This window comes from Vigna radiata, unplaced genomic scaffold, assembly GCF_000741045.1.
Source record: "Vigna radiata var. radiata cultivar VC1973A unplaced genomic scaffold, Vradiata_ver6 scaffold_209, whole genome shotgun sequence".
Taxonomy (NCBI): domain Eukaryota; kingdom Viridiplantae; phylum Streptophyta; class Magnoliopsida; order Fabales; family Fabaceae; genus Vigna; species Vigna radiata.
Genome location: NW_014543616.1, coordinates 296,503 through 320,335, shown reverse-complemented (window position 1 = coordinate 320,335; position 23,833 = coordinate 296,503). Strand labels below are relative to the sequence as shown.

Sequence of the window (23,833 nt, the reverse complement as noted above, 5' to 3'; positions counted from 1 at the left end):
TAGATTGCTGACGATACTCGTACCATCTGAGAAATTCGTTGAAGACTGCAGGGTTGTCTATAGAATTTGATGAAGTAGGATGGTCTACAGACGGGGGTTGAGGGGGTGGACCAGAATTCGCCATTGCTATAGATCGAGGAGGACGTCCATGAAGCGCATAACATCTATCAATTCTGTGGCCTAGTTTGCCACAGTGGTCACATTTTGGTCGTCCTCTACCTGGCTTGCGAGTCCGACTTCGATCATCCCGTTGGGCAGCCATAGCCGAGGAATCATCAATATGAAATGTCTCAACGACTGGTTTGCTCGGAATACGCAAAAGAGCAGAACAAGTAGAAGTAAAGTTGGGTATGACAGGAGAACCCAAAATCTGATCACGGACATGGGAGGAATCATCAGAGAGTCCGTATAAAGCCAACAACATGAACAACTTTGATCGTTGTTCTAATTCTTCAGTAGGAGTGGAAGCAGGAGGTAATAGCTCATTAAAGTCATGCAGGAGGGCATGAACTTTACCCAAATACTCTGCCATGGGACCAGGACTACGCGGACCAATAACAATGAATGGGTCCTGACAGACACCATAAAGACGTTGGGTGTCATTTGTATATAATAGCTTTGCTTGTGCCCATACTTCTGAACATGTTTCATAAGATCGAAACATTTGTTTCAAAGAGGAGTGAATGGTGGACTTCATGACGATGCATAATTGGGCATCAATTTTCATCCAGCGGGAAGCGTCATCTGTGGTAACACTAGTCACATTATTAGTGAGGTGATCTTCATACCCTTGACTTTTCAACCAAAGTTTGATGTCGGATGCCCATGTTGCATAATTGGTTCCATCTAACTTGTCAATGGACAAGTGTACATTCACAAAATTAGTATATATTGGGGAATCAGACGAGGAGGCACCAACAGAGGAGGTGGTTGTTGACGAAGAAGACGCCATGGAGAGGGAGAAACCCTAAAAACCCAAAGTGCTCCGATTGATGCAACGACAACAGATCTGGAAAGAGGGCGAGGAGGCGATCACGGCGGTGCTGGTCGGCGACGGAACCCTTCGGCGACGCGCCGGCACGCGCGGCGGGAAGTGGCGGATCTGCGAGCTTTGCGACGGCGCGTGGAGGCGCGTGAGAGCTCCGATCACCGCGATCTTTGGACCACGGTGGTCGTCCGGCCGAGACGATCCAGATGGAGTGGTCGCCGGTCGATTCTGAAACTCCGGCGACGGTGCCGGCAACAGCGACGGCGGCGACGGCGGAGGTTGCGACAGTGATGAGTACCGGAGACGACTGAAATAGAACCTAAGCTCTAGATACCATATGAGATAGTAAAAGAGATGAGGGAAAATCTCCCTTATGTGTCTTTGCATACACATAGGGTAATATGTTTATAATAATAAGAGTGTGGGCTAAGCCCAAATACAAATGAACATGTAAATGAAATAAACACAATATCTAACAAATACAAAATATGTATTATCAATTGGAGGTGCACTTTACAAATCTGATTCACACGAGAAATTGAATGTATACAAAAAAGGCATTATGTCGTGTTTATATCATGGTTTTTGTTACTAACGGAAAGAGAATAATAAATACTAACTAAAAGACAATGTATATAAGCTTTGCATTAACATCTTTTCATTTCAAGTATTATAATCCTTCTACACAATGACTATAGTAAGTATCCTCTACAAAGAAACTATCACATAGATTAAAGCACCGTAAAACATTTCTTGTAATTTCTTTCCCTTCTTGGCTTGAATTCAACCAACCTGGGACTCTTATGCATGACTATGGTTAGCCTGTACCCACAGGGCATAAATTTCCCGATCTTTTACTCTGCATAAATGCCAATATAACACTTTACAAATAAATTATATGAAAATGAACAAAATCATAGACATCATTGCAACATTTTACACCAGAAACCAATGGGGTGCAAGAATACAGAAATCAATTTATAACAGCTGTGAAGCTACAAAGCAGAAAGCTAGACTTCAATGCCAATGTTAGTAGTTTCTTAGTTGAAGCATCAACTTCAAATCAAAATAATATACTCTATATTTCAAGTAGGAAGATTTGATTATTTTAGCATATTATCTAAAGAGGATTTTTCTAGTCTTGAAGCACCGAGACTGAAAAGAATGAAATAAAAGTAATTTTTTTTCTTCATATGTGAAGGAATTCAATGAATGTCTCTAGTATGATTTAAAATGATTACAAAAACATTGGAAAGATAATAATAATAATAATAACAAAAAAAAAAAACAGTAAGGACAAGTGGTCAAGAAATACTGAGCAAGCATAATATAACGTAGGCTTAATAATACCATATAAAATTTTAACTAAAGGGTGAACATACTTGATTAGAGTATCATTAAGTCAAAACTACAGGTTAAGTATAGAAAGTTTACTTACAAATGTACATCATCTCGATCAATTTCAGGGAACAAGTTAATATAGAAGCGAAATCCATCGGGGCTTATATCTCTGCATAGTAAACCTGGGAAAGATTCCATGAAAGTCAGTATTAGAGTAGTATTTTACTATGTATAACAGTCGGTAGGATGTATAACAGTCAGTATTAGACGTATAGTTGGTTAAAATCTGTTACGTCTGACACTCTTTATGTTTTATCCTACGGACTGTTCAATGTTACACAGTTATATATAGCTGATCTCTTATCTTTTGTATCTTGTCATATACAATTTTACTCATATTCAGATATTCCTTTTTCTTTTCTCTGAACCTTAACATGGTATAAGAATAAGTTTTATATTACTAAATATACGATCAAACTATGATATATAAATGGAATGCAAGCTTAATCCAATCAATTTAATGAGATTAATTTAGACTTAAAATCTATTTTTAAAATGATATTAGAGTTTATTCTAACAATATTTGTCAGGCCTATCATATCCCCTATTCCCATACTTGAGATGTAAAATCCTCAACATTAGAAAGTGAATTAGAGATCCCACCGTTGACTAAAGATATATAAAAATTATTGCAGCAACAAGATCAACTTATAATTTCTTGGTTGCAATCTCAATTTCTCATTATATACTTTTTCATGTAGGCTGCAAATCTCCATGTGAAACTGAGACAAGATTCACGACTATTTCCATTTCTCACACTAATGCTTGTGCTCGACAGCTTAGATGTGAACTTCACAATACTTCATTGGATATTAGTTCAATTTCTAAATACCTTCTTTGTATTCAAAACCTTGTTTATGCAGTTAGTGCTATTGTGGTGATGATGTCTGCAGTAAAGAACATATTGACATGCGCTTGAAGTTTGGCTAGAGGAAAGAGTCCACTATTTCATTGATTGGCAGCAAACTTGAACCTATTTTAATTAATTATGCTGAAACACTTTTGCTATTTCATGAGGCATGCCTAGAGAAATTCAAGAAAACGGCTACAACCTTTATTAATGTGGCAGATTCCAATTCTCAACCGTCCCATCACAAATTAAGGAGTTAACACTGTTGAGCAACCTATTCAATAGAGTTTTTTTGTGGTTGATTTGATTGTCATCAATCAGATGTTCACTGTTAAGTATGCAACAAGTGTTCCCCGCATCCATCTTACCCTATTATCATCCGTACTCACTAAGGGGTACAAATGTTAAGCGGTACAAATGTTAAGCATATGATGATAGAATTTATATTTCAAAATATTGGAAAGGAAAAGGAAAAGGAAATGCGAAGTTACTAGACAGTGGAATTGTGCAAATGATAGGTTTCTGTTTATGAAACCTATCTAAACTCAAGCCAACACGCATCAACAAGCACACAGATAACAAAAGAATACTTCTGTATTGATTTCTTCTTTAATCTGTACACGTTCCCAACACCCTAGGGTGCCCAATTCCCCCTCCACTGGATAACAGAGTCCTGCCTATACTAAGAATAAAACTGTTCACACTCTACAAAAATACAACAGCTCTATTTATATGAGCTTATACCGGCCTCTTAACTGTCATTGCAGTTAAGCTTCTAAACTCTTCTTTCTCCTCTCATAAACCCTCCAGACCCTATCAGTATGTCTCAACCTCTTGAGCATCATTGATCTACGTTTAAAAGGATACTTCTGCATCTCAAGGGTGCAATTTCTTGGGGACTGTATTTAGAGCCTTTTTTGCCCAATGATTTGATGTAAAGAAGGTCAATATAGTTTTGGGTTTTCTTTGAAATATTTATTTACGTGGCTGAACTGTCACATGGGAACAAGAGAAGGTCAACCGTTCATGTTCTCTTGGTAGGAAATAACAATGCATATAATAGGAATTTAAAGCAAGACAACACTAGTGGGAGTTAATTGCTAATGGACAATTGAGACCATAACTAAGAATTAATTTGTAATGTAGTCGACCTTATTATGGTTGTCAGGAGTGACTCCTAATCTAGCCTATAAAAGGACGTACTTGTAATGCAATGGGAGATTTATGAATTTTAAAAGAAGATCAAGTTCTCTATTTGTCCAATCTTTAGAATTCTGGATTATAAGAACCCCAAATTTGATCTTATTAGGGTCATATGCAGCTATCAACCCCATGACTTATTGCTTACCTTCTCATGAACCCATCCCTCCCTTGGAATGTTTCTATGGCCAAATCTTGGGTCCTGATGGTTCAAGACACAAACCGCTGTAGCCCATTCCAGTACTCTTATTGATTATCTTAATTTAGCTCTCACAACAATTGAGATCACCTGAATTCAGTCTTCTTGGAAGTTCCATACACCTATCCTAGGATTTATAGTGGTAATATGAGCATGGTGGCTCTTGCTCACAATCCTGTACATCATGCTTGCACTAAGCATACGGAACTGGATCTCTTTATGTTCATGAACGAATAATCAGTAAAGAACTTCAAGTTGTGCATGTTCATGCTTCTGATCAGTAAGCAGATGCACTAACCAAAGATGTTTCTCCTGCTTAGTTTGTTGATATTCGCATCAAGCTCATAGTGGCTGATTCTTTTGATCCTTGTGGGGAGCATAAGAGTAGCATTTTACTATGTAAAACAGTTAGTAGTATATGTTCTGTAATGATTGAACAGTTGAATAGCCACTTAGAGTCTGTTACAATCTTTATGTTTTCTTCTCAGTTAATTAGATATTAGTTACAATCTGCTAAATAATAAACAGCTATATATAGCTTATCCCTTATCTTTTTGTACCTTGTCTAAGAATTTTACTCAAATTTAGATATTCTTTTTTATTTTCTCTGAGCCTTAACATAACAAGCCGGTTATGTAGCTAAAAGCCTAAAAGATGAAGAAGAATGATCAAGCAGCATACCTTTGCTCTCAGCAGATAAGAGATGCTCCTTTGCCATTGCTGGGGCAACCCCTAGTGTCCTTGCAGCATCACTGGCACTTATCCCAGATCGAAGAGCATCAGGTTTCATAACAAGCATCTTGACTTTATTGAAAACCTAAACCAAATAGCAGTTAGTCATTTTAGTCAAATTTTACCACCTACCATTTCCACATTAGTAAAAGTAGAAGTAAAGATGAAAAAACCGTTCATGAAGACTGACAACCTAAAAACATAAAATAAGGAAAACCTCCAATCATATTTAATATAAAAGTCACAGTGAGGAAGATTGATATCATCTAAATATAATCTTATGTTCACGTAGCAACCTATTAAAGGTAAGACAGAAGAATCTAATAATACAAATCTATAATTTGGCATACGTCATATAGTCCATTACAGATAAAAACTCAAGTAAAAACTAAGGGGAGATCCAAACATCAACTTTAGAGCTCAAATAAATGGGTGAAATGTTTTGTAAAATAACTGTAGTTGAATTACTTTTCACATAAGCAATTGGAAAGGGAGAAAGTGGTTTACTGCTTTGTACAAACTACTGATCAATCTAATCAAAAGGCCATATAACTGGATTACTGGTTGAATCCCAGGTCCAGTAATCCAACCAGAAGTGATACAAACTGCAAACAACCAAATGTATGCAAGAGTAACTAGCTAGCTCATCCTCTCATCATTTTTTGGTAGGATATGTAATGTATTAGACAGTTCAGCTTTTAGATATTTTGGCAAAAATAAAACATAGAAGTTAGTATGAAGTGGTTAGGGGTAGTTAGGAGGAGTTTAAACAGCGGTTAGGGGAAGTTTTAATTAGTACTTAGGCAGTTTTTGTCTTTTAAGGAGGGAGGGAGTTCTAGTTATGGTGGTTGAGTGTTTTATTTCTGAACAGTGACTGTCTTGTGTAGAAGGGAATGTTTTCCTTGAATGTTGTTAAATGTTTTCTGTATTTTTCATTCGATAAATTGCTGCCTCACAGTGAGGTTTCTTGTCTCTGTTTGTGATTGTTTATTTTGAGATAGAATTTAAGTTTCTTGTCATTAAGAAACCTAACAAATTGGTCTGGCCTGTCGGATCAAGAAGGATGGAAAACAAGGAAGGAAGCTTCGAAAAAGGGACTCTAAAGGAAGGGAGAAATCTTTTGACAGAGCAAGAAAGGGAGGGAGAGAGGAACTTCTTCATGACAACAAGAAAGCCGAGAAACCCTCAAATGGAGGAGACAATTCCATCAATTGGGAGAAGAAAAGAGAAAAAGATATCAGTGAAGAGGAAGGTGGATACCAAGACTGTGATGGGAATGTTGTGACTCTTGCTTCTAAGAATGAAGTTGCAAAAGCTACTCGTTTTAGTGGGGATAGTGTGGTAGGTCTTGGTGAATATGTCAAAACAGTGAATGACAAAGGAAAGAAGGCCGAATGTGGTAGGAACATTGTAACCATAAAAAGATGAGGTTGTTTTTGAGTGTAGATGGTCAAAGGTGTTGGGACAAAAAATATTTTTGAAGTCCAAAACATCACACGAACAACAAAAGTACACCTAACCATCAATAACATGGGAAAAAATGCAGTCAAGGGGTTCAAGACCTGGCAACAAAAATCTCATAACCTTTCTTGGGAAGGTCTTGCAACACCTCAACTATGGATAGTTGAAGGGAACAAGGGAAACATGTTATTTGAGAGTTTGGCAACAGTAACACAGGTTGGGAGTGTGGAAATTTTACGTGAGAGGATGACATCAGTAACACAAATTGGGAGTGTGGAAATTTTACATGAGAGGATGGTAGTAGTAACAAGGACAGGGAGGGGGGAAAAGTCATCCAAGAATTCAAGATATTAGTGTCTCTATTAAACCCAACATCAAAAAACCAGTTGGGAGAGTATTTCTTAACAAAGTGGTAGGCCCTATGAAAGAAGGACAAGAAAGTTGGACGATCTCCCTTTTGTCATGGGTTACTTATCTATTATGGAAATCGATTGCTAGCAAACTCCAGTAATAAGTTTGTTGATTTTGAAAGTTGAGTCAAACTGTTTATTAAGCATATGTTTGCAAAAGATTATGTTGTCAAAAAGGCGGTGCCCCTTCCCCCGAGCAAAAAGGCAGTTGGTTGCCGATGGGTGTATGCAGTTAAAGTCAGCCCTGATGGTGAAATTGATCAGCTCAAAACTCGGCTTGTTGCAAAAGGTTACACTCAGGTTTATGGCCTTGATTATTGTGACACTTTCTCTCCTGTCACCAAGATGACTACTATTCGCCTCTTCTTTGCCATGGCAGCCATTCGTCACTGGCCACTTCATCAATTGAATATCAAGAATGCCTTCCTACATGGTGATCTTGAGGAAGAAGTTTATATGGAGCAACCTCATGGGTTTGTTGCTCAGGGGGAGTCTGGTATGGTATGCAAACTGCATCAATCTCTATATGGCCTCACGCAATCACCACGTGCTTGGTTTGGAAAGTTTAGCTCCATTGTTCAAAAATTTGGGCTAAAACGCAGTGAAGAAGACCATTTGGTTTTTTACTGTCATTCTTTTCTTGGGAAATGTGTCTACTTAATAGTATATGTTGATAATATTGTCATTACAGGAAATGATGTTGTTGGAATATCTCAACTGAAAGAGTACTTGTGTAGACATTTTCAAACCAAGGATCTTGGAAGTCTCAAATACTTCTCAGGTATTGAAGTAGCGCAATCAAAAGATGGAGTTGTAATCTCCCAAAGGAAGTATGCTCTTGATATATTACAAGAAACAGGCATGATTGATTGCAGACCGGTAGACAGTCCCATGGACCCAAACCAAAAATTAAAGATAGAAGAAGGTGAATTATTCTCCGATTCAGAGAGGTATAGGAGACTGGTTGGAAAACTGATTTATCTCACTATTACGAGGCCAGATCTATCCTTTGCAGTTGGAGTGGTTAGTCAGTTCATGCAGACCCCATGTGTTAACCACTGGAATGCTCTCATTCGCATTCTAAGGTATGTCAAAAAGGCTCCCGGGCAAGGACTGTTATATGAAGCAAAGGAAGCATTCAGGTCTTTGGGTATTGTGATGTAGATTGGGCAGGCTCGCCTATTGATAAACGGTCTATTGCAGGATATTAGGTTTTTCTGAAGGAAACATTATTTCATGGAAAAGTAAGAAACAAAATGTAGTAGCTCGATTAACAGCAGAAGCTGAGTATAGGGCAATGGCGTCACTAACATGTGAACTTATATGGGTGAAACAATTCCTTCAATAGCTTAAATTCTGTGACATTCATACTATGAAGATGTATTGCGACAATCAAGCTACTCTCCACATTGCATCAAATCCAGTGTTTCACGAGAGGACTAAACATATAGAAATTGATTGTCATTTTGTTCGTGAAAAGTTGTTGACTAAAGAAATATGTACTGAGTTTATTGGGTCAAACGATCAACTCGTAGATGTATTGACCAAGTCATTAAGGGGTCCTTGGATTAAGTTTATTTGTTCCAAGCTTGGTACATACAATTTGTATGCTTCAGCTTGGGGGGAGTGTTAGGATATTTATCCTATTTATCATGATTATATTGTGTCTAGGCTTACTCTAATTATCATGATTATATTATGTCTAGGGTTACTCTAATTATCATGATTATATTGTGTCTAAGTTACTCTAATTATCATGTACTCTTGTATCAATTTATTATTATAAATAGAAGATTATGAGAGGGATCAATTAAGCCCTCTAGAATTATTTTACAGTTTAATTCTCAAGTATTATATTAGTAACAAGCTTGGTACATACGATTCGTATGCACCAGCTTGAGGGGAAGTGTTAGAGATATTATCTTTATCTTATCTTTATCTTTTATCTTTAGTTTATTTGTTATTATTCCCTGTTTGTATTTTGGGGTGTATGACCACCTCTTCTTTCATTTCCCATTACTCCTACTTCATCTTTTTTCTGCTTTCATTGACTACTACTTCTCCAATCTCCATGTGCAAACAATATTCTGTTTCATCAGAATATTTAACCTATTAGCAGCCAATCAAGCATCAGATTTGAATAACACCCTTTTAGTAAAGGATATGATTACTAGTTGAAGTTTATTTGCAGAAACCTCCTAGTTTTGAATCTGCTAATAAATATCCAGTTTTCAAGCCAGGCTGCTGTGATTCATGTAACTATGCTCTTTATGTTCAGTCCTATATAGAAGAAAACCCAACCTCTTTGTGGGACTCACCCAGACCTATAACACTGTCAGCGAACAGGGAAGAATCTAAGTAAAAGTTTAAAGATATCACGGTTCATTACGAAAACACGGGTAGAATAAATACAAGCTATTCTACAACAATACACAAACTTCATCTCACAATTTCACAATTTATACAAGGATGACTTTTGCAGGTAAATAACAATAAAAAACCAAAAAACAATCAACCACGGAAGGAAAGATAAAACGAACTTACCTCCTCATCACTATGAGACTTAGTTTGTATTACCATGACTCCACTATCGAACTTTCGTAGAACCACTGGACTGAAAAAATAGAATAACATAATCAATGCATGGAAATACAACAACCAAAAAGGGTATTGCATTGAAGTATTAAAATGGGTAGAATCCTAAAAAGTTGGTTAACATAGGGATCTTACCACAAAGCAGGAAGAGGGGTGCACAATGTGAAATTGTTAATTCAAAGTAAGTTTTCACAAAATTCATATTAATATGCTAATATATGAGTACATATACATGCCTATTAGTACATATAACCTGAATTCATAATCAACATTCCATAAATGTCATGCACAATATTCATAAATCTTAACCATATCGCCACTTTAGTTTGGCACAGTGACCGAGCTAACATAGTAAAACGTGGGTTGGGTTCAAACAATAACAGTAAAATTCCAAAACCAAAACCTGACAACTCCAAACAAAAAATAATCTAGAAAAAGCAAAACAGAGAAACTGGTGCAGGGAATCATGGAGGGTGGCAGCTGACTCAAACAGAGGGAGAATACAGTGGTTAGGGTTCATTATGAACCAGAAGCGGCAGCTTCATCCTTCAATTACGGTTAGCATATGACAAAGAAGAAGCTTCACATATCACTAACTTTTAAAGAAGGTATAATGCTAACTTTATAACGGATGAAAACGAAACTTGGCAACTTCAAATAATCTTAAAATCATAATTTTACCACTTGAATCACAATTTTACAACAATTTCACTCCAACTACAATTTAATCCCGATTTTAAAAGCCATGGAACAGAGTAACAAAAGTGATTTAAAAAGAAGATAATGTCATACATACACATCAAACTTCTCCCATAGAGAACATGCTTGCAACAAATCATCGGGTGAGATCAATTCTGTTTAATATACAATCAAAACAAGGGAATCATTAGTTCAAAAAATGTATTACTTGATAGAAAATTTCTAAGAGAACACAGAAGGAAGTATTGGAACCTGTGCCACGAGCACGATTGAATAAACAATATATATCAATAAGATTGATAATTCCCCCAGCTTTCTCAAGTGGAATTTTAACAAAATCTGCCAACTAAGCATTAGCAAGGAGATTAGATTGCTTTAAACAAATATAAAACAAATAAAAGGAAATTAAAAAAGGCCATTTTATATTGGTGCTTTTATACAAGTGAGAAAAACTAAAAACGAAAATTATATGAGCACAACCTGAAGGTGTTACAAAATATCAAAAGCAACAACCCACATCCCCAGGAATGAGACTGAATGAGCTTTTTCTAGGTTATTGCACAACAAAGATAGAGTCAAAAGACCACTGTTGTGCAATCCAAAGAAACAGATACTGTTTGACAATCTTGTGCATGCATCAACATTTTAACCACAGCTTTCTGTAAATGAAGCATATCTTCTGTTTTTCAATTAATCCAGGATATTCTAATCTTTGGTTGACTTCAGAATGGTAATTTTTTCAATTAATGAACGACCTAAGTAACAAGAATTCCCCAAATAAAAATAGCTGGAATAAAATGCTTCACAGTAACAATAGGCTCTGCAATAATAATCCTCAATTGTGAACTGTTTAGATCAAGCCAACCTTTAAATGAGAGGAGAAAAAGACCAATAATAATAATAATTTAGAAGGAATAATATTCTACTTTATTGTATCAATTACGAGATCATTGAACCTATAAAACATGAGTCTGCTGGTTACTTTAGGAAATATGAACATATAATTCTAAGGAGGCAAATCCCTGTGATGATAGGACTGTTTCTTAATACGACTAGGATAGCATCAATACCTGATATACGACTGGGATAAAGAATAAAATTACATCAAGGATGAAATACAAAACTTCCTAAAATACACAATGTTGACACTCTCACTTAAGTTTGTGACTAAGTGTTTTCCATTCCCAAGTTGGATATAATTCTTTCAAAGTTAATGAAGTTCAGCCCTTTGGTGAGTATGTCTACAAATTGACTGAGTGGACAAGTATTCAGTGTAAATCAAACCATTGTCTAGCTTTTCCTTGATAAAATGTATGTCCACTTCAATATCTTTAATTTAATCATGTTGCACCAAGTTATGGGGCTATAATAATTGCAGATTCATTGTCACAATATAATCCCATGGGTTCATCCCACTTTATCTTCAAATCTTCCAATATAATCTTTAGCCATAGAAGTCCACATATTCTTTGGGCCATTGCTTGAAATTTTGCTTCAGCAACTACACTTTGATTTTTGCATTTCCAAATCACTAGGTTTTTCATGTAATTTCCAACACTTCTCCCTTGTGTGATGTGGCTTGTTACAGTAGGTAAACTAGACCTCATTTTTTTCTCCAAATTGGGTACCCAATTTTTCCTCTGGTTAACAATCGTGATTTGTCCACCGTCAGCCATCATTGCATAGTTTTCACTAGTTGGGATCTCCAACATCAATCCTCTCCTACTTTCTTCATTTTGGAAAATAGCTACGACTTCAATAAGCCCTGAGACTTTCTCTTTTCCTATATTTGGATTTGGACCTAATCATATTTAGACTTCACGTGTACCAAAAATCATAAACTCTATCTTTCTTCAATATTCTTGAATCTTATATATATATATATATATCAATTTTCACTTTTTATATTATATAAATAATATAATATAATAAAATAATAATAATAATAATAATAATAATATAATAAAGGGTTAAATATGTTTTTAGTCCCTGAAGTTTCATTGATTTTTGGTTTTAGTCCCTGGATGAAACATTGATAGCATTTCGTCCTTTTAGTTTTGAAACTTATATATTTAATCCTTAAAATTGAACGGCGTTAGATTTTCACTAACGGCAAGCCAAATGTGATGTCAGCATTCTCTCAGTAACTCACTCGTGATTGCATGCAACGTTACTTTTTTTTTTTTCTTCTTTTTATCCTCCCTGATTCCATGGCAACTTCCACCTTCACCTCCTTCATTTCCATCACTATTTTTGTAACTTCATTCTCGTCTCTCACGTCACAGTACTGATAACTCACTTTTCTCTGAGCCAAACAAAGTTGCCAAACTGTGACCCAGTTCGTCCTTTATGTCTGCTATGACCACAAATACTCCGTTTTCCGTGAATATCCTCATTGCTTCCTCTCCTATTCTAGTGGCTCCACCGGTGACAATGGCCACCTTACACTGCAACCTAAATATCACACAAATATTTTAATCCCATACATAGTCTACATAACGTGATACTAAGCCCTCCCTTACATACCTTGGTTTCCCCATTGTTTTTCTTTGCTTGATGTGCTATTGTAGCTCGATACTTTGCACAGTCTAGGTATGAAAGTTAGTAGTCAATGGCTTCCCTAAATTTACAGAGAACGTAAAGATCAAGAAAACCAGTTTAATAGTGTTAGGAGCCATAAAATCAAGAAGCCATAAAACGTAAAATTAAGAAAACCACTCCCATAAAAAACTAGCACCACTCTATTAAAATGCCCTTTATAGAAGACAATATGGCATGCTATAATCACTATTTCAGTAGCTCCAAATCAACTCCACAGGAACAGGTTTTCATAACTGCACCGGCAGGTTTCGGTTCCCAACTTCGGTGTCTGTAAACCTATGAAAAACTACTATTAATCTTCCACCGATACCTTATTCCTTTCACCAAACCTTAACCACCTTTACTGTAAAAAGAATTTTGGACAAACCTTTGAACTAAACTTTAATTGTCTTTGTTGAAACAAACATAAAACTTCCACTTCTCATATATATTATTCAACTTTGAAAACACCATACAGTTAGCCTACTACACTCCTTTGAAAACACCTTACAGTTAGCATACTTTGAAAACACCATACAGTTTACAGCTTCAGTTCTACACACATTACTCCAAACAATACATCAAAACAACCCATCAACTCTACATGTTTTTTCAGATTCATTTCTACTCACATTGCACGAAGAAAACAACGTCATAACCATAATCCACCGTTAACACAAAAAAAATCTTTTAACCGTGTTTTAAATATTATAATATATATATTATCAATAACACTTTTTTTTAATATAATATTATTAATCAAGGACGTGGTAATGTGTGGGACTCATTTCTTCATTTATAATATAACTTTGTCATATTTACACTTTGAATATTAATGTGATTTTATGATGTTAGTCAGAAATTTATGATGTTAGTCCTTTAGTACTTATTATCCTGTATCCAAGAAGGCTAATGATTCGGTTATCGTATTTAATTTTGGTTGAATTGCTGGTCTTCTTGCATGTATCCACAACACAAGAGTGGGTCATACAAGCACCATAGTAAAGCATTTATCTCTGAATTGCATTGGTGCTCCCTGCTGCAACTTCTTCTACCCCAAAACATGCTAGAACAAGTTGTTTTATCCAATCTTGGTCCTTCAATTTTATCCTGATCCACTGTTGATGCTTAAGACTGATGAGATGATTCATCTCGTGTTTCTACTTCTCGGGGTTCAAATGATGGACATGGACCATCACTGTAGGTACAGAGGGGAATTACCATGGATGGGAATGGACTACAAGTTACGGGGCATAGTATTTCTTGAGAGCCAACCATTTCAGAAGAAACATTGTTTATTGAACAAAGATAAAGCGACGGAGTTGACGGAGACGGAGTCAGAGCAGACGGAGTCGACGGAGGTCACGAAGAATGTGTCGCCGGCGGAAAAGCGGAGGGAGTCATTGGGGTGGAGATGAAGGAGGTGAAGGTGGAAGTTGCCATGGAATCACGGGAGGATAAAAAGAAGAAAAAAAAAAAGTAACGTTGCAAGCAATCACGAGTGAGTTACTGAGAGAATGATGACGTCACATCTCGCTTGCCGTTAGTGAAAATCTAATATCATTCAATTTTAAGGATTAAATATATGAGTTTCAAGACTAAAAGGATGAAATGCCATCAATCTTTCATGCAGGGACTAAAACCAAAATTCAGTGAAACTTGAGGGACTAAAAGCATATTTAACCCTATAATAAATAAAGATATTAATATAAATAACAATAATAATAACAATATTTAAAATAATTGAATCAATTAAAAATATTATTTAATTTTATTTTAAATTGTTTTGGTGATTAAGGGTAATATGTAATTATCTAATATTATCAATTAAAACATTTTTTTAATCTATCAAACCTATCACATCATTCATAAACTTTCATTTCATTTCCCTTCATTTCTCATTGTCTTTCCCTTAATCCGGACACCCACTTTCACCTCTCTTTCCACTCAAACCAACTCCCCCAAATCCACTACCACAAACAAACACATCCATAATGGTTTAAGCAAAATGCAGGTATCACTGATTTCTAGAACCACCAAATTCCACAACCATGCCATTGTCATGGAGCCTTCTTCATCACATGATTTGAACATGGAATTATTTTCATTTTGGGGAATTATGAGTCAGGTGATTGACGATTCCTTTTCCTTTAAAGATGGTCTTAAATGAGTTGAAACCATTTGAGATAACTCTTTCTATTTAACCGATAAGCAGAATGAGCATTCTACAATTTTCCAGCAGTCTAGGATGTGTCACAGTTTCCAGACCATGATTCATGATCTCAACTAGCACAGATGGGTGTGATCTAGGTCGAGGGTGGATTGCGCAGCAATGAAGGCTGCAATAAGGCTCAAGGTCATGCAGCGATGAAGGCTAAGGTACATGGTTGCACAACAATGAAGGCTAAGGTGGAAGGTTTCCCAGCAATGAAGGCTAAGGTGCAAGATTGTGCTGCAATGAAGTCTGCATCAGAGGGTTTACAGACACAATCAGAGGCTACCAAAGACTACGAGCACTGATAAGATCTCAAATTTAGAATGAACATTCTACAATTCTCCAGCAGTCTAAAATCTATCAATTTCCAGATCGTGATTCATAATCTCTGTTAGGATATTTATCCTATTTATCATGATTATATTGTGTTTAGGGTTACTCTAATTATCATGATTATATTGTGTCTAGGGTTACTCTAATTATCATGATTATATTGTGTCTAGGGTTACTCTAATTATCATGATTATATTGTGTCTAGGTTACTCTAATTATCATGATTATATTGTGTCTAGGTTACTCTAATTATCATGATTATATTGTGTCTAGGTTACTCTAATTATCATGATTATATTGTGTCTAGGTTACTCTAATTATCATGTTCTCTTGTATCAATTTATTATTATAAATAGAAGATTATGAGAGGGATCAATCAAGCCCTCTAGAATTATTTTACAGTTTAATTCTCAAGTATCTCAACCATCACAAATGGGTGTGAACAAGGTAGGGTGGATTGTACAACAACAAAGGCTGCAATAAGGCTCAAGGTCATGCAGTAATGAAGGCTAAGACACAAGGTTGCACAACAACGAAGGCAAAGGCACAAGGTTGCCCATCGATGAAGGCTAAGGTGAAAGGTTGTGTAAGGGTTTACATACATGCAAGGGTGCATGCAAGGGTTTACATACATTCAAAGGCTACCTGTAAGACACTAAAAAATAGAGTATTACATGTAGTAGAATGTTTTAAATAATGATACTCCATTATTTTATTTAAAAAATATCAATAGTATAAATAGAATTTACTAATCAAGAGTTTCATTATCTAAGAAACTTTATCTCTCTAAAACTTCCTTCTTTAAAACTTCCTCTGCCTTCTCTCTAGAAATTCTAGGAAGATTAAAGACTACCTAGGAAGAATTTTAGAGTTCTTAGAACCGTTTCAACAAGGTAAGGGAAGCTAGTTTATTTGGTTTGGATTTGATATACATGTAATATTTGATGTTTGTATGATGATATGGGGTGTTGAATTGAAAACTTATGCATGTTGGTGTGTAGTTGGTTTGCTGATGTGAAAAGTTGTTTATTGAAAAATTTGAGAATGTAGATTTAGTGATTTTGAGCTAATTTATTTTTACAGAACTTGGATTTAGAATAAATTAGAAGGAGGGTGAAATTGGGCATAAAATGGGGGTTTTGAAAGGAAAAATTTTAAGATCATGATTTTGGGGAAAGTCTACAGTTTTGGGAACTGTCTTGGGGCCATTTACGGCTTAGTTGGTCTTTTATAGTACTAAAAATCTAGTAGATCGTTTGGGGAGAAGTCATCTAGTAAGGAGTCGTCTGGTGAGGAGTCATCTAGGAAGGAGTCGTCTGGGAAGGAGTCTTTTGGTGAGGATTTATCTGGAAAGGAGTTGTCTGGTAAGGAGTCGTCTGGTAAAGAGTCGTCTGGTAAAGAGTCGTCTCGTAAGGAGTCGACTGGTAAGAAGTCGGCTGGTAAGGAGTCGGCTGATAAGGAGTCGGCTGGTAAGGAGTCGGCTGGTGGTACGAGTTTTCTGGCAATGACTATGTGGTTTGGGATCTCAAACTCAGGGTTCTGGATATCACTTCTTTAGGTCGTTTTGGAGGTTTTGAACCCTTCTGGAGTTGTTGGTGAGGGTTTCCAAGTTGTTTTACTTGCCTAGGGTTGGTATCAAGCTACTATGAAGAAAATTGTGTTATTGTGTGATTATTATTATAAATGATTTTTTTATACTTGAAATACTTTGAGTATGCGATGTTTATATGATTTTATCTCTGAATGAAAAGTTGTGGAAAAGAGTTCCAAGAAGGAACTTTTTATTGATGGTTACCAAGTGTTGTGCGTATGCATGTATGGAGCTTTGTACTAGATTTTATTCTACACTCTAATGATCATCCATTCTCAAGTAGAGAAGGCTGAGGCATGTGGTGAGAGTCTAAGAGCTTTACCTTGGCCAAAGATAGTGTCTAAGGGTTTTACCTTTGTCAAAAGCATTACTAAAGGACTAACATTTTGTGGTAGCCTAGGGTGGGCCATCAGTATTATCACTACAAGTGCATAAACTACCATAGTTCGACATCCATACTATATGCGGATGAGTCAAGTCTAAGTTGATTAAATGAATGGCATGTGTGATTAGTTGGATTAGAATTGTGTTTTGTGTTGACGTAATAATTGTTTTAGGATAATTCTGATTACACTAGCTTACCCTGCTTGTTTTCTTTGTGCTTGTATTGTATGGTTTGTTCGTGCATCAGCTATGATTATCTAGTGAGTATGAGCAGAGGGTGATGATGTCCCGATTGAGCAAGCTTTAGATGGTGATGTGGGCGAAGTTTAGTTCCTTTTAGAATAGTTGTTTTGTGTATAACTTTGGCTTAGGAGTTTGTATATAAAGTTGGTTTTATAGTTACGTGTTGAAAACTGCAATGAAACCTTATATTTCCTGCCTATTAATTGTTCTACTTTATTAACTATGTTATGATCCCTCTGTAGTTTTAACACTAGTATCATCCCAAAGTTAGAAGGAATAATATTGTACTTTTTTGTATCAATTAATTAGGTCATTGGACCTACACATACATGAGCCTTACTGGTTATTTTAGGAAATATGGACAGCAAATTCTAAAGAGACAAATTCTTGTGATTATGGGATTGTTTCTAAATACATAAAACTAGTATTACTAGCAAGATATGGTTGTGATAAGGAATAAAATTACATCAAGGATAAAACATAAAATTCTTAAAAAACACAATGAGCAACACAGTTTTGACAAATAATAATAATTATCTCTCTTAAAATGTCTTACAAATTGCATTATCATTCTATTACTATGAAAAATACACATGGTTGAGGAGGAGTAATTAGAGAACCTGACGAGAAAGTTGTTGATGATACAAAGCACCTGCAGACTCTTTGGTAACTGGGGATATAATACCAACACTCAATAACCAATCTTGCATCTCTTCCTTTGAACCCATCTCCTCATCGTTAGTTGCATTAGCTTGAGAATTTGAGCCGGACAAAAGTTTTAGCCTCATTTTCTCTGCTAGCATCACCATCTCTTTAGCCTTACCCTGCAAATCCAACACCAACCCAAAATTTGAACACCTTTATCTTAATACAAACTACACAAAACCAGATAAAGAATTTCAGTCCAAGTACTTTCTGATGAAACTACAATTGTAACAATCAAGTAGGAGAAACTATGAGTTGATGACTGTTAGTACAAGCACATGGGTAAAGTTCAGCGCACAAGTTCACCTACAAAACTAGGAGAAGAAATATTACATTTATTGGATCATCATCAATCATTTTCACATAATCAGAGTAGACACAAATAAACAAATTGACATCGCATATGATTATCACCAGATAAGTTATAAAGCCGTTCACACCATTTTAAGAAGAAGGAATTCCTCAAGATACCATTGCTAAAACTCAAAACAATCCTTGTTTGCTCCCACAAGAAAAAAATTATCTACCAAATAATATTTTCAGACAATAAGAGTAGGCACAAAACAAACCAGATACATTATCTGAACATGAAATAATTGACACCATACATAATTATCTCTATCTCCTCCCATACAAACATTCAAAAATGCAACTGACTCCTCTAAAGTGAACAACTCGTTGTATAGGGTAAAGTAAGTAATATCAACCATTGACTCTCTAAAGTGAACAACTTCCTATAAAGGGTAAAGTATGTAAACCAACTGTTGATTACAAAATCAATAGTCAATGATACCGAGACATGTATAACAAATCATATATCTCAGTCGTTAGTGAAAAAAAAAATCAACACTTAATGTTATGTATACATGCATAACAACTCAAAAAGGTGTTTGAATAGTAATCATTTGGTTTCACATCACCAACCACTAATGTTAAACCTTGGTAATCAGTTCATCATGGGCTCGAAAGCCTCTTTGCATATGCAAGGAGAGGCTGTATACAATGACTCTTCTCATACCTTCTCATAGCTATGAGCCTTCTGGCACAAGGATGTAACCCGGTATTTTCTCGTCAACAAATTCACCCTAATACGAGGAGCCAAATCTCTCAAAATAATACTCTCTAAAATCAAAGGGGGCAACATGCTGCATTCAAATTGTACCAAATAAAAAGAGAAGACGATTTTGCGAACACATTACATACCATGAGAGCATTCAAATCCTGAAAAGCCTCCTGCAAGCTTCTATCAGTACTCTCCCACATTTCCTGCTCCTTTCTCAGTATTCCGGAAACTCCTACCATCCTCACCGTCCCGTCACTCGAATAAATTCCTCCTGATGACGATGTCGTGGCCGTTTCCGCCGTCGCCGCCGCCGCATTACTAGACCCACTACCTGCCTCCTCCCACGCTCGGGCGCGCCAATTTTCCCAAAACTTGGCCAGAAACGCGTCGCAGTCCCCCTTCCCCCTCACCACCACCGTCACCACCACCGATCGCGATCCCACCGCCTCTACACGCCCCTCCGGCGACAGCGACACCTGGAACCGGACCCGCGGCGAGGAGAACACCGAGCGGAGGGACTTCTTGACGGAGAAAATGTGGGAGATGGCGGCGAGGGGGACTGCGCCGGCTGCTCCACCGCCTGAGGCTGCGGAATCCGGGAGCCAAAGGAGGCGGTAGGTGGTGAGGATTAGAAGGCCGGATTTGAGGTGGGGGAAGGAAGTGCTGGGGTCGTCTTCGCAGAGAAGATCAACACCGGAGAGGAAGAAGCACTCGATTTCGTTCGGTTCGAGCACCGGCCGGCCACTTCCGGTGATATTGACCGGCGGCAAGCAGTTACCAGCCATCGGGAGTGGCGAGGCTCGACGTGGCTGTGAAAGTGGCAGCTTTAGTTCCAGTGGAGAATAGATTGCACTTGGAATCACATACTACAAATTGTAAAGTTTTTTTCTTTTGAAGGTATTCTTCTGCCATACAAACTTCTTACAATATTTGCATCAGAAAAACCAAGGAAAAGCAAATGGTCAAATTAAAACCAAAATCAAACAAAAAGAACTACATCATTTAATTTAAAAAAAAAAATATTATTATAATTATAATAGTTATTATTATTATATTTCTCTTATTGTTTAATTTTATTATTAATTATAGGTTAAATCTTAATTCTTGAATATTGAAAAAAAAGACTATGAAAAATAGATTATTTCTTCCATAATCCTTTGTTTGGGAAGAAACAAATAAATTCTGCCATTAACTTTTTATTTAACATCATTAAACATGATTATTTTTTATTTTTATATTATGTTGTTGGTAATATATGGGCTTGAAATTATTTTATAGTCATTCAGCCTTATATTTGGGACATCCAGACCCATAAGCTAAGGGTGTCTTAGTCTTATTTCAGAAAACCATATTTCATTAACCAAACCCCTTCTTTCTAGAACTCAGATTTCTTATTTTCTTTGCCTTCTCTCTAATCTTGCCCCACCTTCTGTATACCCCTTTCTCAAATTTTTCATCGTTGCTTTTTCAAATAGGTGGTGCCCCTACGTTTCCGGAGTCGAGGGCTTCCAATTCCTCCGATTAGTTTCGCATCTCTCAACTAATAAGGTAATTTTCCCATTCTTTGTACCTTATGGTTTTACTCATTTTCCTTATCCTTTCAAACTCTAAGGGCTTTACTCTACACCATTTTGGTGGCTTATAGGTATTGTTGAGCTTGCCTATGTGCGGAGGTACTGTTAGGGCGTTTTCTAGGAGTTGTGTTGTGTGAGCTAACAGGTAAGGGGAGTTGACATTGTTGTATTGTTGTGTTAGTTATGATTTTGTAAATTATGGGAATGGGTATATGTGAAAGGGGAGTAATCTAGTTTATGTTTAATCTTGCTGTGTTTGCGTGTTTTGTGATAGTCTGTAACGTGAGGATTCTCACGGTGTATGGGAGGGTTTTGATATATTTCATGCAATGATGTATCTTGGTTATGAGTGTATAGGTTCTTCGTTATTTTTCTGTGATGTCTCAGAAAGAAAGCGAGGAATGGGTTTTGGGGTATAGTCACGTTTGCATGTTGATGACCGTGAGCACTCTGGTTATATGATTTACTAATAAAATTTTAGGGTAGAAGGCCTTGGTGAAGCAGGATCCATGCATAGTTTCGTTATGTGATAAGGAAAGTTGTTCTGTGGGGCTCATGAGGTAAGGCATGTCTTATGCTGGTTTAGTTATCCACGGGTGTAGAGGTAAGAGACCTTTTAACATTGTTATGGCATTCCTTTATAAGTGAGTCATGTTTCCGAAATCAGTTAGGTGTAGTAATCTTTTATGAAGAATAGGTGTACACTATCTAAATTGTCTGTACGTGTACATGGTTATGAGTGAATGAGAAAGGGCGTGGAAATAAATGAGTAAAGGAGAGAAGAGGGTTTTGAAAGAATTAGTGTTTCGGGGTATAACGTGTTTGAGGTGGGGATAGAGAAAAGCAAGGTTTTTTCTCAGAAAGTGTTGGGTAAGGAAAGTTGAAAAAGAAAGTGGTGATGGCTAAGGAGGCCGCATGAGTGGGTTGATTCCATTGTGAATGGTTGTATGGGTACTACTATGCGGAAAGAGAAATGGTTGGGGAGAGTAGAAAACAGTAGGCATTAGTAGTGGTGAACGTAAGAAGGAATGGGTGTGAGGGTATATTACTTTATGGAGGAGAGAAGTGTGTGTTTATGAATAGCATGGGATAAAACAGTGTAAGGATAGGAGATTGATGAGTGAGTGAATCCAGGGGTTTTATGAAAGAAAAATGGGAAGTAAAGAGAATGGGGTGCATGACCATGAGAGAGAGAACGAGGAATAGATTAAGTTCATGAGCATTGATTAGGGTGGGCCCATGGTGATAGGTAAGGGTGGTCTTTTCACTTTAGTTGAAGGAAGTGCATATTTCCATTGTTGCAGGAGGGTCTTTCATTTTCATCTCATTTGGGGTTCTAGTTTTACCTTTTCTTTTCTATAAATTTTGGTTCATTAGAAAATACTTTTCATAGGGTCTTTTAATCACGTAAATGAATATAAAATATTATAATATAATAAAGTTACATATAAAAATTTGTAGAGTACGTGATATTAAATTCTATTAATTTAATATATATATATATATATATATATATATATATATATATATATATAATAGAGTAAGGATAATTATTTCTTATATTGAAACTTGAGTGTTACTCAATAATTATATTATTTAGGTATGTATAAATTAATGCATTGAATGAGTTGTTACGAGTTAGTTTAAGTTGTTTGGTTCTTGGTATTGATTAACTTAAATTCAATTGTGGAGGTGTTATTTTTATAATTTGTGATTGGTGAGTAATGTATATTGTTGAGATTATATATATGTTGATTGGGACAAAAAGTATATGATTACAAAGTGATGAAAATATGATTCAAGTGGTAAACCAAGTTCCATTTGTGTAGAATCTCTTGGTGAGATTCTTAGTGTTTTAGAATGAAAGTAGGAAGCTCAATCTTGGGGGTCATCCTGAAACTCCAATGGTCAATCAAGCTCACCTAGAGAGATTGAACCATGTGGTGAGGAGTAGCAGGAGGTCTTAGTCTTGGGGGCTCCCAGTATGCCTCAAGGCGCGGAACAGGCTAACCTCGTGAGTGTGGCAGGGTGGGAAACCCAAGTTTCATAAGTCACCACGAGTGCAAGACCCGCCATAGCTCGACTATCATTCTAAAGTCTGGACGAGTTAAGTATAGCAAATAACATGCTAGGATCTGTGTTATACATATTGTCTTGCTTGTATGTACTTTGCTTGAGTGAATCCAATATGTATATGTTGATATAATTGCATGCTTTTATATATTTAACTCACCCTTGAATTTGTTTGTATTTGTGCTATGTCTACGTGTTTTCTCTTACGATGATCATCCATTTGGATGGGAGTAGATGGCGAGGAGGTTACTTTGGAAACAGCTCTTGATGGGGATGGTAATGTCGTAGTCTACTTCACTAGGCTTAACTTATTTAGCCTTTTATTTTGAAGAACTTTGTCATGTTCTAAGCTTTTAACTCCTTGTATTTTCTTGGGAGAAACTTTAATACTCCAGCTTCACATTCTAATACTGTTTTAAGGATGATTGTAATCCTAATTACCTCTATTATACTCTAACTGCTTTCAATTATTATATATGATTACGTCTTGATTATGTATGTTTTTGTTGACAAATTGGCAAGTGTACCAAATCGTAC

The 23,833-nt window shown here is 36.4% G+C and overlaps 1 protein-coding gene across 1 annotated transcript; it reads right to left on the bottom strand.

Moving 5' to 3' along the window:
* Positions 1-1,629: 1,629 nt before the first annotated feature.
* Positions 1,630-20,588, bottom strand: LOC106754680 (vacuolar protein sorting-associated protein 36). The gene is made up of 8 exons (XM_014636732.2): positions 19,790-20,588; positions 18,502-18,705; positions 10,788-10,881; positions 10,633-10,690; positions 9,786-9,855; positions 5,320-5,455; positions 2,427-2,511; positions 1,630-1,847 (listed from the first exon to the last, which is right to left on the bottom strand). Exons 1-8 carry the CDS (start codon positions 20,432-20,434, stop codon positions 1,790-1,792), a joined length of 1,350 nt encoding a protein of 449 aa, XP_014492218.1. The 5' UTR covers positions 20,435-20,588; the 3' UTR covers positions 1,630-1,789.
* Positions 20,589-23,833: the final 3,245 nt, after the last annotated feature.